Source organism: Muscardinus avellanarius, assembly GCF_963383645.1.
Source record: "Muscardinus avellanarius genome assembly, chromosome: 12".
Lineage (NCBI taxonomy): Eukaryota > Metazoa > Chordata > Mammalia > Rodentia > Gliridae > Muscardinus > Muscardinus avellanarius.
The window spans coordinates 8,794,463-8,812,397 of NC_137798.1; the positions used below are offsets into that span (position 1 = coordinate 8,794,463).

Sequence of the window (17,935 nt, forward strand, 5' to 3'; positions counted from 1 at the left end):
GCTTCCAGGAACCCCAGTACCACCAAAAAAAAAAAAAAAAAAAAAAAATAATAATAATGTAATTTATTTAACCCAATACCAATGTCCCTGGAGTTGGTTTATGTCTCAATAAACCCTATCATATGTTAAAAATAGTGAAGTTGAAAATGCATTTAATAATACCTAACCTGCTAAGCATCATAGCATTAGCCTTATACCCCGTAAACATGCTCAGATCACATGTATTGGCCTGAAGATGGGAAAGCCCATCTTACACAAATTCTTTTTTTTTTTTTATTTTTTATTTGTGCATTATATTCAAGCATCATATTGGGGTAAAAAACTTGTGTGTACAAACATGTACACATCGCTATTTTAACCCCTACCCAATTCCCACCCCATTCCCTCCCTGTCCCTCCCTCCCTTGCTTGGCTTAGTGATTGACTTCGATATGTTTAAGTACATTGTGTGTTTTAGAGATTTTCCTCTTCCCCCCTCCTTTCTCCTCCTTTAGGTTGTCTTGTTTGCTCCTCTATAGGGTTTCCTCTTTCAAGAGTTCCTCCTATACCCCATTTCTCCCTGACTCTCACATATTAGGGAAAGCATCTGATTTCTTATTTTTTGTGACTGACTAATCTCACTTAGCATAATGTCCTCCAGTTCCATCCATTTCCCTGAAAATGATGTAATTGAGTTTTTTTTGATGGCTGAGTAAAATTCCATTGTGTACATATCCCAGAGTTTTGTAATCCATTCATCTGTTGATGGACATCTTGGCTGGTTCCATAGTTTGGCTGTGGTGAATTGTGCAGCTATGAACATAGATACACATGCATTAGTTTGGTAGTTTGGTTTCCTTTCTTTTGGGTAGATACCCAGAAGTGGTATTGCTGGATCAAATGGTAGATTTGTTCCCATTCTTCTGAGGATTCTCCATACTGTTTTCCAAAGTGGTTGCACTAATTTGCAATCCCACTAACAATGTCTTAGAGTTCCCACTTCTCCACATCCTCGCCAGCATCTGTTGTTGTTTGTGTTTTGAATGATTGCTATTCTAGTTGGAGTTAGTTAAAATCTCAGGGTAGTTTTGGTTTGCATCTCTCTGATTGCCAGTGATGTTGAGCATTTTTTCATGCATTTATTGGCCATTTGAATTTCTTCTTTTGTGAAATGTCTATTTAGTTCATTTGCCCATTTTGTTATTGGATGCTTTGTTTTCTTAGTGTTGAGTTTCTTGAGTTCTCTGTATATTCTAGATATTAGTCCTCTATCAGTGGTGTAGGTGGCAAAAATCTTCTCCCATTCTGTTGGCTCTCAATTGAGATTCTTGACAGTTTCCTTTGCTGAACAGAAGATCTTCAGTTTCATGTAATCCCATGTATTGATTCTCCTTTTAATTTGTTGTGCCTTTGGGGTCTTGTTGAGGAAATGTTCATCTGTGCCTATGTGTTGCAGTGTTGGACCTATGCCCTCTTCAAGGAGCTTCAAGGTCTCTGGTTTAATTTCCAAGTCTTTGATCCATCGTGAGTTGACTTTTGTACAGGGTGAAAAAGTGGGATTAATATCCAATTTTCTGCATATGGTTAACCAGTTTTGCCAACACCATTTGTTGAAGAGGCTATCTTTTTTCCAGTGTATGTTTTTGGCCCCTTTGTCAAAAATCAATTGGCTGAAAGTGTGTGGACTTGTTTCTGGGTCTTCTATTCTGCTCCATTGGTCTATATATCTGTTCTTTTGCCAGTACCATGCTGTTTTTATTACAATGGCTTTGTAGTATAGTTTAAAGTCAGGTATTGTGATTCCTCCTGCGTGGTTTTTGTTGCTGAGAACTACCTTGGCTATTCTGGGCTTTTTGTTATTCGAGATAAATTTAAGGACTGATTTTTCTATGTCTGTGAGGAATGATCTTGGTAGTTTAATGGGCATTGCGTTAAATCTGTAGATCACTTTTGGGAGGATGGCCGTTTTAATATTTGTTCTGCCAATCCATGAACATGGAAGGTCCTTCCATCTTCTAAGCTCTTCTTTGATTTCTTTTTTCAGTGTTTTATAATTTTCTTTGTAGAGATCTTTTACCTCCTTGGTCAAGTTTATTCCTAGGTATTTTATTTTTTGTGGGAGATCCTGAGTGGAAGTGTTTTCTGAATTTCTTTTTCAGTGGATTTATGGCTGGTGTACAGGAAGCTTCTGATTTTTTGAGATTGATTTTGTATCCAGACACTTTGCTGAATTTGTTGATCAGTTCTATAAGCCTTTTGGTTGAGTTTGTTGGGTCTTCTAAATATAGTATCATGTCATCTGCAAATAGTGAAAGCTTGAGTTCTTCTTTTCCTATTTGTACTCCTTTGATTTCCTTTTCTTGCCTTATTGCTCTGGCTAGAGTCTCTAGTACTATATTGAAGAGAAGTGGTGATAATGGACATCCTTGTCTCATTCCAGTTTTTAGGGGGAATTCTTGAAGTTTTTCCCCATTTAAAATGATGTTGGCAGTGGGCTTATTGTAGATTGCCTTAATAATGTTGAGATATGTTTCTTCTATTCCAATTCTCTGCAGTGTTTTTATCATATATGGATGTTAAATTTTATCAAATGCTTTTTCAGCGTCTATTGAGATGATCATGTGATTTTTGTCTTTGATTCTGTTTATATGATGAATTACATGGATTGATTTTCGTATATTGAACCAGCCTTGCATCCCTGGGATGAACCCTACCTGGTCATGGTGAATGATTTTCTTGATGTGGTTTGAATGCATGTTGCTAGTATTTTGTTTAATAGTTTTGCATCCAAGTTCATCAGAGATATAGGCCTCTAGTTTTCCTTCCTTGAACTGTTTATTCGGTTTGGGTATTAGTGTGATGTTGGCTTCATAGAATGTATTTGGGAGAGTCCTTTTTTTTTTCTATTTCATGAAATAGTTTGAGTAGTATTGGGGTTAGCTCTTCTATAAAGGTTTTATAGAATTCACTTGGGAAACCATCTGGTCCTGGGCTTTTCTTTGATGGTAAGCTCTTTATTGCTGTTTCAATCTCTTTGATTGTTATTGGTTGGTTTACATGTTCTATATCTTCTTGACTCAGTTTAGGAAGGTTGTATTTATCTAGGAAGTTGTCACTTTCCTCCAGATTTTCCATTTTGTTGGAGTATAGTTTTTCAAAGTAATTTCTGATAATCCTCTGTATTTCTACACTGTCAGTAGTAATGTCTCCTTTTTCATCTCTTATCTTCATAATTTGGGTTGATTCTCTCTTTTTTTTTAGTTAGGTTGGCTAGTGGTTTATCAATCTTGTTAATTTTTTCAAGAAACCAGCTTTTGGTTTTGTTGATTTTTTGTATTTTTTAATTCTCTGTTTTGTTAATTTCTGCTCTAATTTTAATAATTTCCTGTCTTCTGCTGGCTTTGGGGTTCAATTGTTCCTGCTTTTCAAGGGCTTTGAGGTGTGTCGTTAGGCTATTTATTTGAAGATTTTCTGTTTTCCTTATGTGAGCACTCAGTGCTATAAATTTTCCTCTTAATACTGCCTTCAAAGTGTTCCAGAGGTTTTGATATGTTGTATCTTTATTTTCATTTGTTTCTAGAAATTTCTTGATTTCACTTCTTACATCTTCTATGACCCTATCTTCATTCAGAAGTGTGGTGTTCAGTCTCCACATGTTTATGTTGTTTCTCTGGGTCTTCTTATAGTTGATTTCTAGTTTCATTCCATTATGGTCTGAAATGACACAGGGAAGTATGTAACATTTTTTAAATTTGCTAGTGCTCATTTTGTGTCCCAGGATGTGATCTATTTTGGAGAAGGTTCCGTGAGCAGCTGAGAAAAATGTAAACTCCGCTGTAGTTGGGTGAAATATTCTATATATGTCCGACAGGTCCATTTGGTTAATGGTGTTCTTTAGTTCTGCGGCATCTTTACTGACCCTTTGTCTAGAAGATCGGTCTAGTATTGTGAGAGGTGTGTTGAAGTCTCCCAGTATTATTGTGTTGGGATTTATGTGTGACTTCATGTCACAAAGAGTTTGATTTATGAAAGTAGCTGGCCGTATGTTTGGGGCATAGATGTTGATTATTGTTATTTCTGCTTGTTGGATTATTCCTTTTACCAGTATGATGTGACCTTCTTTGTCTCTTCTAATAAGTTTGGGTTTGAAGTCTAACTTGTCTGATATCATAGTTGCTATTCCTGCTTGTCTTCGAGTACCATTAGCATGGATTACCTTGCTCCAGCCCTTTACCTTGAGTTTGTTCCTATCTTTACGTGTAAGGTGTGTTTCTTGTAAGCAGCAGATGGATGGATTCTGGCTTTTAATCCATTTTTGCCACTTAATGTCTTTTTATTGGGGAGTTGAGGCTGTTTACATTCAGTGTGATTATAGAGAGATAATTTTTAATTCCTAACATGTTAAGATTTTATTTCTGTTTGAGATACTGTTTGTTCTTCTTTGCTTAGTTGTCTGCTGGATGGGAATTCTTGTTTCTTTGGTTCTGGCGTGTATTACCTATTTCTCCTTTGCAGTTAATCTCCTTGAGTATTTTCTCTAGCGCTGGTTTTGAAGACATAAATTCTTTCAGTTTCTGTTTGTCATGGAAGCTTCTTATTTCCCCATCTAATTTGATAGATAGTTTTGCTGGGTAGGAAATTTTTGGCTGGAAGTTGTTTTCTTTCAGAGTTTGGAATATGTTACTCCATGCCCTTTTGGCTTTCATGACTTGGATTGGGAAGTCTGGAGTGATTCTAATTGGTTTGCCTCTGAATGTCATGTGGCCTTTTGTTTTTGTTGCCTTTAAAATTCTCTCCTTGGCTTCCACATTGGTCATTTTGACAGTATGTGGCGTGGGGATCCTCTTCTCTGATCCTGTCTAAAGGGAGTTCTATAAGTTTCCTGGACCTGTGTATCGACCTCTTGCTCTATGTTTGGAAAATTTTCTGCTATTACTTCCTTGAAGAGATTATTGATCCCTTTGGTTTCACCTTCTTTTCTCTCCTCTATTCCAGTTATTCTTAGGGTAGCTCTCTTAAAATGGGCCCATATTTGTTCAATGTCAGATTCCTGCTGTCGGATTTTTTTTTTCCTAAATTAGAAACTTTGCGTTCATTTTTGGAGTAATCATCTTCTAGGAGTGAGATTCTATTCTCCATGTGGTCTAATCGATTGTTTATACTTTGAATTGAGGCCTTTATTTCAATGATTGCATCCTTTATCTCTTTTTGACTCTCTGAATTCTTTTCGAAAGTCCTCTATTATTTCTAAAGTTATTTTCCTGATTTGATCTTCTAGAGATCTCTGGATTTCTGTGCTTTCAGGTTCTGATGTTGTGGGGTTGTGGGCATTCACTGCTCCATTGTTATTCCTCTTTCCCATGATTTTGGAAGTTTGTGCCTTCTCTGGGTTCTTCCCTGGTCACTACAAGTTCACTTAAGGTGCTCTGGATCTCAAGTCTGTGGTATCTCAGTCCCCACTACTCCTTTACTGGGTTGTATCACAAAGTCTCACACCCAGGGAGTCAATCAAAGCTGCTTAGACCGTGGGGGGTGTCAAGTTGGGTGTTCTCCAGTGTGGAGTTGTAAGTATGGTGTGATATCTCTGCCACCACCACTCCCCCACTGGGTTGGACTGCTAAAATCTCCGACCCAGGGAGACTATCTGCACAAGTCCCTGGGAGTGCAGTACTGGGATTTCTGCCCTAGGGGCCGCAGTTTGACACACGGTTGTTGAGTGTGCTGATGGAGCTGTAGTGGACTCGGTGAATTTACAGCTGCCACCGCTGGCAATATGGCACCACTGCCACGCCCTCAGCTGTGAGGCTGGCGTATTTCTTCTCTGGTTTTGAGCTCTGCTCTGAGTCCCTGCAAGGTGTGCTGAGCCTGGCCCTTGGGAGGTTTAGATGTTCCCTGCGCCGAAAAAAACTGCTGACTGCCGCCTGGCTGTTCACCTCGGCTCGCTGTCCACCCCTACTCTCTGGAGCCTGGTGGCTGGTTGAGTGCGTTGGTCTGAAGCCGTCCGGTGAATTCGCCGCTGCCGCCAGTAAGGCGCTGCTACTGCGTCCTAGGCTGTGATGCCGGCGTACCTCCTCTCTGGATTTGAGCTCTGTTCTGAGTCTCCCTCCTCTCTGGAGCCTGGTGCTGTGAGGAAAGATGTAGCCCGCGCCGCTTCGCGCCGTGGCTCTGGCTGCTTCAGGCACTCTGGACAGTCCATGCCGCGGCTCCTGCTGTTCCACGCCGCGGCGGCCGCGGCACTGCGGGCTGGTTTCTTTCTGGTGTCTCATTTTTCCAGCCCTCTTTTTCTCTGTCCCTTGTATTTACAGTTTTTATTTCTTTGCTGATGGTGTTTTCTGGCTCTGAAAGGCGCTGGTTTTGTGGTAATAGAGATCAATTGTTAGCGGGACTCGTAAGTGCCGCTTTTCTCTGTCGCCATCTTCCCGGAAGTCCTCTATCTTATAATTAAATATTAAACCTCTCCTGTAGTGCATTGAGCATGGGCCACTGTGGAGTATGGGTTGTCCGCCCTCATGATCACATGACCTTTTCAGAGCTGTAGCTCGCTGCCTCGGCCAGCATCACGAGGGGGTGTGACGCTGCATATCACTAGCCCGGGAAAGACCAGATTCAGAATTCAAAGTACAGTTTCTGCTGAATGTATTTCATTTTTCAAATCATCAGAAAGTTGAAAAATTAAAAGTCAAGCCATTGCAGCCACTGGGCACTGCCTGTATATGCAAAGTATTATCAACTCATGTCAGCGAGTTATTAATGAAATTCTTGTATTTGTGTGTGCCAAGTCCTTGATATTCAGCATGTATTTTATGTTCACAGCACATTTCAGATTGGATGAGCCGTATTTCAAGTGCTTGATGACCGTAAGTGGCTCATGAGCCACCACATTTAGTAGTACAGATTGGTAGGGGAAGAGGCGTCTAGAACTTTGACTAGTAAAGATACTAGTTTGAACAAAATGTTATGAGAAGGAATAACTAACTATGCCTGGGTGCGGGGGTAGGATGGTCGGGTGACCTTAGTGAAATCTTTATGGAGGAGAAATTTGATCTTTGTCCTGAAAGACAAACCCAGGAGAGAAGGGGAAAGGGCATGTCAGCCCAAGCAGAAGCATATGAAAAGAGAGAGCGAATAAGCGTGTCTGACTCGGGAGCAGGACGTGTGAACAGAAGCCGCTCGTGCCAGCTCAACCTTTCTGAAATCCGTAATGATGTAAATTTAGACTTTCCCGGGTAGCTTTCTAAAGAGACCTGGACCATCAGAATCCTAAGTATTTTTTTTTTTTTTTTCTTGTGGTCCTGAGGATTGAACGCCAGGGCAGCCAGCCTACCTCCAAGCCACACTGCAGCCCTATTTTATTTTTATTTTGAAACAGGGTCTTGTTAGATTGATGAGAGTCTCACTACTTGCTGAGGCTGGCCTCAAACCTGTGATCCTCCTGTCTCGGCCTCCCAAGTAGTGGGATTACAGGCATGGAGCACCATGCCTGGCTCCCCTAAGTATTTCTAAGTGTACATTCTAAGTATTAAGAAAGCCAGCAAAATTTTTTACTATGTAGACTGTCTGGCATGTTTCTTTTAGAAACACTTTAACAATACAAATATACTTACTGCTTTATATGTACTTTGTAGTACATCTTATGTTCCTTATATCCATCTTATGTAGAACAATTTAAAAGTATTATGACAGGTTATATTTTTTGCTCTCATGCCTTTAGCTTCATAAGATTGGCTTATTTAAAGCTGAATTCTTGCTCAGGAACTCGGTCTCGAGTTAGAAAACTGCTTCTTTACAAAACCCAAATCGATTGCTTTATGGCATTTCCAGGATAATACTTGATGAAAATCAGGAGGCTGCCCAGGCCTGGCGCGAGGCAGAGACCGGGAGAAGATCAGACAGGACGCCATTCATTCCATGTCACCAGCAGGCCATTACGGCAGAAAGTAGCGATGGCCTTAGGAGAGCCAGACTCGCCTACGAGCAAACGGGGCCCTTTTCTGCACTGAATTTTTTGTGAACACAATGAATACAACACAGAGGCCTTTTTGTGTCTGATCCTCAATAAAGATCTTTCTCTTATCTCCAGTTGTGATTCAAGCGATACTCTAAGTCCAGAGGCACTGGATAGGCAGCGTTCAGCATCCAACTCAGGTGTGTAGCTAGAAGCGTAGACACGGAGTTGGTGGACTAAACTTCCTGTTCTCTTAAAGATAATGTGTCCCATATTCCACTTTTAGGAAGAAATTTTGTTGTGATATTCTTACTTTAAGGTTCTAGGCTGACAAGCCCAAGTGCCCCGTCCTTGTACTTGCAGCGTGATGAAGGGTCAAGACAGAGTAAAGGAGGTCATTTTAGTGAATAAATAAAATGCCTAAAAGTCTCATTTTCCCTCACCTCAGCATTTGGAGAGAAGCTTACTGAGTAGGTATTCTCAGGTCTTCTTTCCACTACTGGGCTAGTTGAAATGTCTCCTGGGAAAAGATGGTAAAGGTGAAGGGAAACGCCAGCAAGTAGAGGTGAAGGATGTGGACACCACTGCTGGGTGCTGAGTTGGGAGATGGATCCGAACCTCCGTGCTCTGCCACACGCATGGGCAAAGGATCACTTCCCTGCTTCAGCCAATGAGGACACAGTTGGCGTAGATATTTTTAAACCCTGGAGAAATCAACGCAGCCAGGTCTATGATAAATCAGCAAGTCAAAGAAAGCAGATGTATTTACGAATATTTGTGACCTTCCCCCCTTGTTAAATGAAAAAAAAAAAAAAACAGTGAGGTGTTAAGAGGAAAAATATAAGGTTATGTAAATAGGAATCTTGGAAGGCGAAAAAAACACAGTGAAGCACGTAAGAGGTTCCATTCTGGTGGCAACACAAGAAATGAAAATGAAAACAGCTGTTAGATGGCCTTTTTTCCATCAAAGATAACCATTATTGAAAGGCAGTCACCAAGCAGGGCATGGTGATGCCCGCTCGTAATCCTCGTACTTGGGAGGCTGAGACAGGAGGATCACAGGTTCAAGGACAGCCTTAGAAACTTAGGCCATCTGTAACTTAGCCAGACCCTGTTTCAAAATGAAAAATAAAATAGGGCTGGGTGTGGAGCTCAGAGATACAATGCCCCTGGGTTTAATTCTCAGCACCAATAAATATATAGACAAAGAATAAAATAGGGTTGTAGGTATATTATCTCACAGGTAGAATGCCCCAGGGTTTCATCCCCAGTACCACAATAAATAAATAAATAAATAAATAAATAAATAAATAAAATAAATAAATCATTGGCACTGGAAGTGAAGATAGTTGGGCAGACTCTTGTGCCACATAACAGTATACATTTGTGTAATCTCTCAAAAAAGCACTTTACCAAAGTCTATTGTGAAATCTTAAAAATTGTACTTGTTGAATAAAATATAGATACATGAGTTAACAATGGTATAAGTAAATACATAAAAAAGTAGAATAGCCGGGCGTGGTGGTGCACACTTGTAATCCCCGCGCTTGGGAGGCGGAGACAGGAGGATCGCGCAGGTTCGAAGCCAGGCGCGCGCGCTGGCTTAGGAGACCCTGTTTCTAAATAAAAATATAAAATAGGTCTGGGAGTGTAGCCCAGAGGTAGAAGGGCTTCCAGAAACCCCAGTACCACCAAAAAAAAAAAAAAAAAAGTAGAATAAATGCTGCTCTCGGTGGGTGAAAGTGTAACACATAGGATATTTACCTATGTGTTATCAATTACAAGCCCCCAAATAGTAAGTTTACGATGGAGGTACCTGGGAGATACTACCTTCAGCAATCCATCCGCACCAGTTGAAGAGATATACCAATGCCATGTGTCTCCTTCAAAGAGCATATGTCATTTCTTGGCATTCATGCCAAAGATGCATAACCTGAATTTAATTTGTAAAAAATGTAACATCAGAAAAACCCAAACTGATATTTATTGTTTATCCAAGAGAAAGTGAGCTTTTTTCCCCCATCTTCCCAGGTCTTACCCAGTTTTTTTCCTTAGTGTTTTACAGTTTTCACTGTAGAGATCTTTTATCTCTTTGGTTAGGTTTATCCCTAGGTACTTTACTGGTTCTAAGGTTATTGTGAATGGAATGGTTGTTTTCTCTATTCTTTCTCTGTGGATTCATTGTTGACGTATAGAAGAGCTACTGGTCTCTTTAGGTTGATTTGGTATCCTGCTACTTTGCCGACTTGGTTAATCAGCCCTAGTATTCTTTTGGTTGAGTTTTTTGGGTCTCCTAGATATAGGATCATATCATCTGCAAACAATGATAATTTTAATTCTTGTCTTCCTATTTGAATTCCTTTTAAATTCTTTTCTTATGCCTTTGTCAAAAGTCTTGACTGTATCGAAAAGGAGTGGTGATGACGGGCATCCTGGTCTTGTTCCTGACTGTAGAGGGAATTCTTGGACCTTTTTCCCATTCAGTATGATGTGGGCTTTGGGTTTATTGTATATTGCCTTGATGATGTTGAGATAAGTTCCTTCTATTCCAGTTTTTTGCAATGTTTATAACATGAGTGGGTGTTGGGTTTTGTCAAATGCTTTCTCAGCATCTATTGCTATGGTCATGTGGTTTTTGTTCTCTGTTCTGTTGATGTGGTGAATAGCATGTATTGATTTGTGTATGCTGCGCCAGCCTTGCTTTCCTGGGATGAAACCAACCTGGACATGGTGTACAGTTTTCTTGATGTTGGTATGAATGCACGTAGCTAGTATTTTGTTTAGAATTTGTGCATCTATGTTTATCAGTGATATTGGTCTATAATTTTCTTTTCTTGAGGTTTTTTTTTTTTTTGCGGTATTGGGATTGAAACTCAGGGACGTGCTACCTCCAAGCCACACCCCAGCCCTATTTTTTATTCTTTATTTTGAAACAGGGTCTCACTAAATTGCAAAGGGCCTCGCTAAAGTAGCTGAGGCTGTTCGTGAACTGTAATCCTCCTGTCTCAACCTCCCAAATGCTGGGATTACAAGTGTGCACCACCTTGCCTGGATTCTTGAGGTATCTTTATTTGGTTTTGGTATTAATGTGATACTGGCTTCATTGAAAGAGTTTGGAAGAATTTCATCTCTTTTAATTTCATGGAATAACTTGTGGAATTGGGTTTAGTTCTTCTCGAAAAGTATACCCAAAGTGATCTACAGAATCAATGCAAAATTGATTTCAAAATATCAATTTCATTCTTCATAGCCTGAGAAAAATCAGTCATAAATTTCATATGGAGAAACAAAATACCCAAAATAGCCAAAGCAATTCTCGGCAATAAGAACCATGCAGGAAGCATCACAATCCCTGACTTTAAATTATACTGCAGAGCTATAGTACTTAAAACAGCATGGTATTGACATAAAAACAGGTACACAGACCAGTGAAACAGAATAGAAGATACAGAAACAAATCCATACACTTAGAGCCAATTGATCTTTGACAAAGAGGCCAAATATATATGCTGGAGAAAAGACAGCCTTTTCAGCAAATCATGGTGGCAAAGCTGGCTATCCATGTGTAGAAAAGTTGAACTAAATCCCTACCTCTCACCCTGCTTAGGAGTCAAACTCGAGATGGATCAAAGACCTGGAAGTTATAGCTGGGTATGGTGGCACATGCTTGTAATCCCAGCATTTGGGAGGCTGAGACAGGAGGATCACAGGTTTGAGGATAGCTTCAGTGAGACTCTGTTTCAAAATAAAGAATAAAATACAGGGATGGTGATGTAGCTCAGAGGTAGAATGCCCCTGGATTCCATCCCTAGTAACACACACACACACACACACACACACACACACACACACACACCCTGGAAGTTAGAGACTGTGAAGCTAGTAGAGGAGGGCATAGGTTCAACACTACAACATATAGGCACAGGTAGTAACTTTCTTAGCAAGATGCCCAAAGCTCAGGAAATTAAAAAAATAAATAAATAAATAGGATGGCATCAAACTAAAAAGTTTCTGCTCATCAAAGGAAATAAAGAGTCTAAAGAGAAAGCCTAGAAAATGGGAGATGATCTTTACAGCCATCCCTCTGGCAGAGGGCTAATATCTAGAATATACAAAGAACTTTAAGTACTTTACAGTAGAAAAACAAATAACCATCAAGAAAGGGGCAACTGAATTGAATAGACACTTCACTAAAGAAGAGATACAAATGGCCAAGATATATGAAAAAATGTTTAACATCACTAGCAATCAAGGAAATGCAAATCAAAAGTACACTGAGATTTCATCAAACCCTAATCAGAATGGCAATCGTAAAGAAGTCAAATAACAGTCAATGTTGGTGAGGGTATGGGGAAGTAGGAACTTTTTTACACTGTTGGTAGGAGTACAAACTAGTTCAGCCACTATGGAGATCAGTGTGGAGATTCCTTAGAAAACGGAATAGATCCACCATAGGATCCGGCTGTATCACTCCTGGGTATCTTTCCAAAGGATTTGAAACCAGAGAACTACAGTAACATATGCACACCGTTGTTCATAGCAGCACAATTCACAATAGTGAAACTATGGAACCATCCAAGGTCTCCATCAACAGATGAATGGATTGCAAAATTATGGGAAATGCACACAATAGAATTGTACTCAGCCATAAAGAAGAACAAAATTACATCATTCGCAAGAAAATGGAAGGACCTGGAGAACATTCTGTTAAGTGAGATCAGCCAGGCACAGAAAGTGAAGGGTCATATGTTTTCTCTAATATGCACAAGCTAAGGAGTAATTGGGATACAAGAGGGAGTCCAGATGATGGAGGGGAAATGGCAGTGGAGCCAGGGAAGAAGGGTCGGGGAGAAGGAAGACTGAGGTTCATTAATGGAAACACTGCCACTGACTGTATAACCATGTGAATACACCGATGTCAGTCTGGGCACTTGGTTTTGGGAGAGAAGGAAATGGGGAGGGGCACCAAGTGCTGTGCGCACGTATGTCATTGTCAACATGATTTACATTATGACGTGAGACTGTAATGCACCAATAAAAGCACACAAAGTAAAGCTTCAGAAAATAAACCAATAACATTACGAACAATATAATGGCAAAAAAAGAGAGAGAGAGAGAAAAGTCCATAAAATAACAACTTAACACAATGTGGCGTCATAGATTTGATCTTGGTTAAAAGGACCTTCCAAGAAAACTTGAGACATTGCGTAAGGTCTGTGGATTGGTTCATAATATTGCATCCATGTTGATTTCCTAGTTTTGATATTTGTATTATGGTATATTAGGTGATATGTGAATGGTACATAGAAATTATTTGTGCTGTTTTGTAATATTTTAATTGAGAAATTACTTCAAAATGAATACTTAGGGGTTTTTAAATACCTGAGAAACTTTGAACTTCTTTTTAATATTCAGGCTAGGACGGATACTTCAGAGAAACCAACTAATCACTTATGGCCTGACTCGTCTACTTCTGATATGATCATCAGAGATGATATCGAGCAACTTAAAAATGAAATTCAAGTCTTACAGCAACAAAATCAGGTGATTACAAAATGTCTCATATTGCGAAGGATATAATAGACTGTTGAAAGATGTAGAGGCAGTATGCGTTAGTACACAGTATGTCAGCAGACAATCATGGGACCCTAGTTATTTCCCTTTACTTAGTGGTGGGGGTAGCAGTTTCCTTGAAGGTCAGTGTGATACCTCTTTCTGTATATAATAGCATGACTGACAGAGCTGTTCTTTCTTTCTTTACAAACTCTTGGCCAAAAGCGCAAACTTTGCTTATTTATATGGTGACTGAAGATTTATTTGCATGGTGTCTGAAGATACTGAGTTCTAAGACTTATTTTAAGGTTTCAGTTAACCAGTACTTCTTGGGTTAAGTGCTCTCATTACGTACATTTCAAAACAAATGCATAGCCTTAACTTTTATTTCTACCAGAAAGCTACTTAGCAAAGAAATAAATCTATGGTCTTACCAAGACATGAAGAGACTTTTACTTTTGTAGAAATATGAAGGTAAGATTATGTGAAATATAACAGGGTAAATATCAATCACAGAGGATGGTAAAAAGATCAAGTTGGATGAATCAATGAAAATGACATTTGTGTTTGTAAAATACTTTTTTCTTTTATGTCTAGAAACTTAAAGATGCTGAAGAAAAACTGAGAAATGCAAATCAAGACTTATGTAATCAAATGAGACAAATGGTACAGGATTTTGACCGTGATAAGCAGGAAGCTGTGGATAGGTAAATCTAGCTATCTGGATACTTCGTTGCTGTCTCCTGGATCCTCTTCCTCTCCAAATTGGTCCTCATTGCCAACAACAACAAAAAAGATTAAAAAAAAAAAAAGGCGGATGAGTGAACTTTCTCATTGAGATCTTGGATTGGCAGAGCTGAGTCTCTGGCTTCTCAAAGTAGAATTTGGAATGCATTTTTCATAGAAACAATATTATGGTGTGGGCTGGGTTCTTTGCATCATCAAAACTGTAGTTCACTGAAATATTATAGTGTTTTGTTGTTTTTTTCTAAGGCTAGTCTGGGAAAATATTTTTTATAAAGAAGAATTCTGTGGGAGGGAATATGTCTTCCAAATACCAAATCATAAACTTGGAAACAGACCTTTGGAACATAACTTACTTGTGAGTTGGATGCTGCTGGTATTTGTGTTTAATACGTATATTTATATGACTTGGAATTTTAGAGCCACACCCTCAGCTATTTCAGTTAATTTCTTTATAAACCGAAAACCTTCACATAACCTATGTTTGATTGACTGGCGCTTTCTCACATCCAACTTGATAAATTTTCCCCTAGAAATAGAAGGAAGAAAAGTAGAAGATGGTCATCAGATTATTGGCTCTAAATCCGTTATTGCTGCCTGGGGTGTGGGGAAAGCAGTCTGACCTTCATTATAATTTGCCTTCGTCGGAGGGGGGGAAGAAGGAGGAAAAGTGGTTCGTTCTCGGTGTTTCAGCCGTGCCGAGCGTGCCTTCTATCCCGCTCTCTTTGCTAGGTGTGAGCGGACTTACCAGCAGCACCATGAAGCCATGAAAGCCCAGATCCGCGAGAGCCTGTTAGCCAAGCATGCCTTGGAGAAACAGCAGCTCTTCGAGGTCTATGAGGGGACTCACGCGCAGCTCAGGTGAGAGCAAGGGCGTTTAGCTGCTCCTTGGCTCTAGAGACGGTGTTTTCTCCTAGTTCAGAATCTGGAGGGCAGTGGTCGGTTGTGTAGCTCTTTCGTCTTTCCGTGGCCATTTTACTTGCTGGTTTTGTGTGTCCCAGGTCTGACCTAGACAAAATGAGTAAGGAGATGGTTACCGTGCAGGAGTGTTACCTAGAAGTCTGCAGAGAGAAGGATAATCTAGAATCAACTCTCAGGAGGACCATCGAGAAGGAGCAGGAGGCCCAGGAGCAGAAGGTACGGGGCAGTTTATGCCGCGCGGAGCCATTTTCCTTTTCAGGATTCGGTATTGTCTTTTTTTTTTTTGGTGGTACTGGGGTTCCTGGAAGCCCTTCTACCTCGGGGCTACACTCCCAGACCTATTTTTACATTTTCATTTTGGAAACAGGGTCTCCTAAGCCAGCGCACGGCTGGCTTCGAACCTGCGCGATCCTCCTGTCTCCGCCTCCCATGCGCGGGGATTACAAGTGTGCGCCACCACGCCCGGCTCGGTATTGTCATTTAAACTAATCCACGTGGCCTGGAAAAGGTAGTCATAGAAGTCTCGTTACTTTTGGCTCTATCCCACTAATAAAGCCCGTGCTGTATCCTAAATAGTGAAGCCATTATTACAACCTTTGTGAAAATACGTAGGAGAGCCGGGCCTGGTGGCGCACGCTTGTAATCCCAGCGTCCAGGAGGCGAGACCAGAGGATTGTGGTTCTTGGACAGCCGCAGCTACTTAGTGAGGCCGTTCGCAACTCAGTGAGACCTTGTTTCAAAAAATAAAAAGACTAAAAAAATAGGGCTGGGGATGTAGATCGGAGGTACAATGCCCCTGGCTTCCATCCCCAGTACAGGAAAAAAAAAAAAAAAAAAGGAGAAAATGATATTGACTTGTAGATTTAGTCTGGAAGGCAGAGAAGAGCGGGCCAGGCCCTCAGCTCAGAGCCCACAGCTCGGCATTCCTCACGCATCTGCTGAGGGCGCAGGAGGCCTGGCCGACCTGAGGGCGCTCCACAGAGCCCCCACTCCTCACCCATTTCTCTCCTGCTGGCTAAGTGTCATTTTGTTTTTCTGGAGGAGGAGCAGGATTTGGAATATGGACTCCTGGTAGGAAGGCGATGATCCTGAGGATGTGGGAAGGGAGGTGAGGGTGCCAGCTTCACCTCTTTTCGGGGAAGTCGGAGGAGCTGCGTAGACACTGACCATCTGATCCTCAAGCCCTTTGGGACAGGGGGAAATCACACATGAGCAGCCGCCTGTCCTGGCAGGGAGCCTCCTGACACACAGATCTGAGTCTCTCTCATGCTTTGGACTAGTCTACAGACGCGCGCGTGTGTGTGTGTGTGTGTGTGTGTGTGTGTGTGTGTGTGTGTGTATTAAAATATTAAATTCAGGGGCCTTTTAGCCAGCCCGTTTTCATTTTGAAACAGGATCTCTGTAAGTTGCAAAGGCTGGCCTCCAACTTGTGTGTCTCCTTTCTTACAGACCACTCTAAAAACTTTCTTGTGCCCTCCCTGTGTAGGCACCCGCTCCCCATTTAGAATCCAATATATTTAGAGTATTAGCAGTTTAACTTGTTCCTTTTCTGAGTTTTTCTTTAATTATAGGCTATATGTGTCTCCTTTCTTACAGACCACTCTAAAAACTTTCTTGTGCCCTCCCTGTGTAGGCACCCGCACCCCATTTAGAATCCAATATATTTAGAGTATTAGCAGTTTAACTTGTTCCTTTTCTGAGTTTTTCTTTAATTATAGGCTATATGTGTCTCCTTTCTTACAGACCACTCTAAAAACTTTCTTGTGCCCTCCCTGTGTAGGCACCCGCACCCCATTTAGAATCCAATATATTTAGAGTATTAGCAGTTTAACTTGTTCCTTTTCTGAGTTTTTCTTTAATTATAGGCTATATAAACCCTTGGCAATTGTTGTAATAGTTAGAACTGAAATACCTTTATATTTTAAGAGGTTTTCATCTTTTTCTATCTTCCAGGGGGAGGCAAAGATATACCTGTTTGTTTTTCTGGGAAATGTTTTCACATACACAGGGCAAGAATTTGCCCCGGAGCAGGCCTTCTGTGGAACTGCTTCCTGCAGGACAGAAGCCATTCCCTGTGACTGAGCTGTAGGTAGGACGAGACATAGAGCCCAAGAGCGTAGTCCCACGTTTCACCAGGGCTGCTTCCTGAAACATTTTTTGAGTGGGCCTGTGGGCTAAATAGGAACTCAATTCTAAGTTTCAGTCCTTCCCTCACATGCTAACTTGGCTCATTCAGAGAATGTGAGAGGACAATTCATAAGCACAGATCCTTTCAGCTGGGGTGGTAATTAGCTAAGGCCATGGTTTTGCAGGCAGAGCAGCGGTGAGCAGCATCCCTATTCATAATGCTCTTCGTATACATAACTAAGGCTTATTCACACACGTGCAATACAAGCTAAGTAGGTACTAACTGCATAAAAGTTAGAGTGTTGGGTTTTGTTGTTGTTGTTTTGTTTTTTCTGTCTAAGCAATGTACAAAAAGTTTCGTTTTTTTTTTAAACCTGGAGACTATTAGTATTGTACAAAGATATTCACTTGAATTTTGTTTAAAGACACAGCTATTGAAGGAAAGAGAAGAATTTGTAAGAAAACTGCAGTTGGAACTTGAAGAAAAGTACCAAGAAACTCTTTTGATGGAAAAAAACAAGTGGCTAAAAGAACAAGAAGCTGATAATAAACAGCAGGTTGGAAACGAAGCGCTGTTGGCCAGAGCACACTGGGACGAGGAGCAGAAAGAGGTGTGGGTTAGCATTTCTCTCTGTTTCCCGTGTTTAAAAGATGTAGTATGAATTAC

General features: G+C 40.7%; 1 protein-coding gene across 1 annotated transcript in view; it reads left to right on the top strand.

The window, feature by feature from the left end:
- CEP152 (centrosomal protein 152) overlaps window positions 1-17,935 on the top strand; it is a gene marked incomplete at its 3' end in the record, with an annotated part of 84,826 nt that overhangs the window by 44,552 nt on the left and 22,339 nt on the right. The window contains exons 13-17 of the mRNA XM_080707021.1: window positions 13,339-13,467; window positions 14,074-14,183; window positions 14,953-15,081; window positions 15,222-15,357; window positions 17,694-17,879. Of these exons, the coding sequence (XP_080563147.1) occupies window positions 13,339-13,467; window positions 14,074-14,183; window positions 14,953-15,081; window positions 15,222-15,357; window positions 17,694-17,879 (690 nt within the window). The remainder of the gene's footprint in view (window positions 1-13,338; window positions 13,468-14,073; window positions 14,184-14,952; window positions 15,082-15,221; window positions 15,358-17,693; window positions 17,880-17,935) is intronic.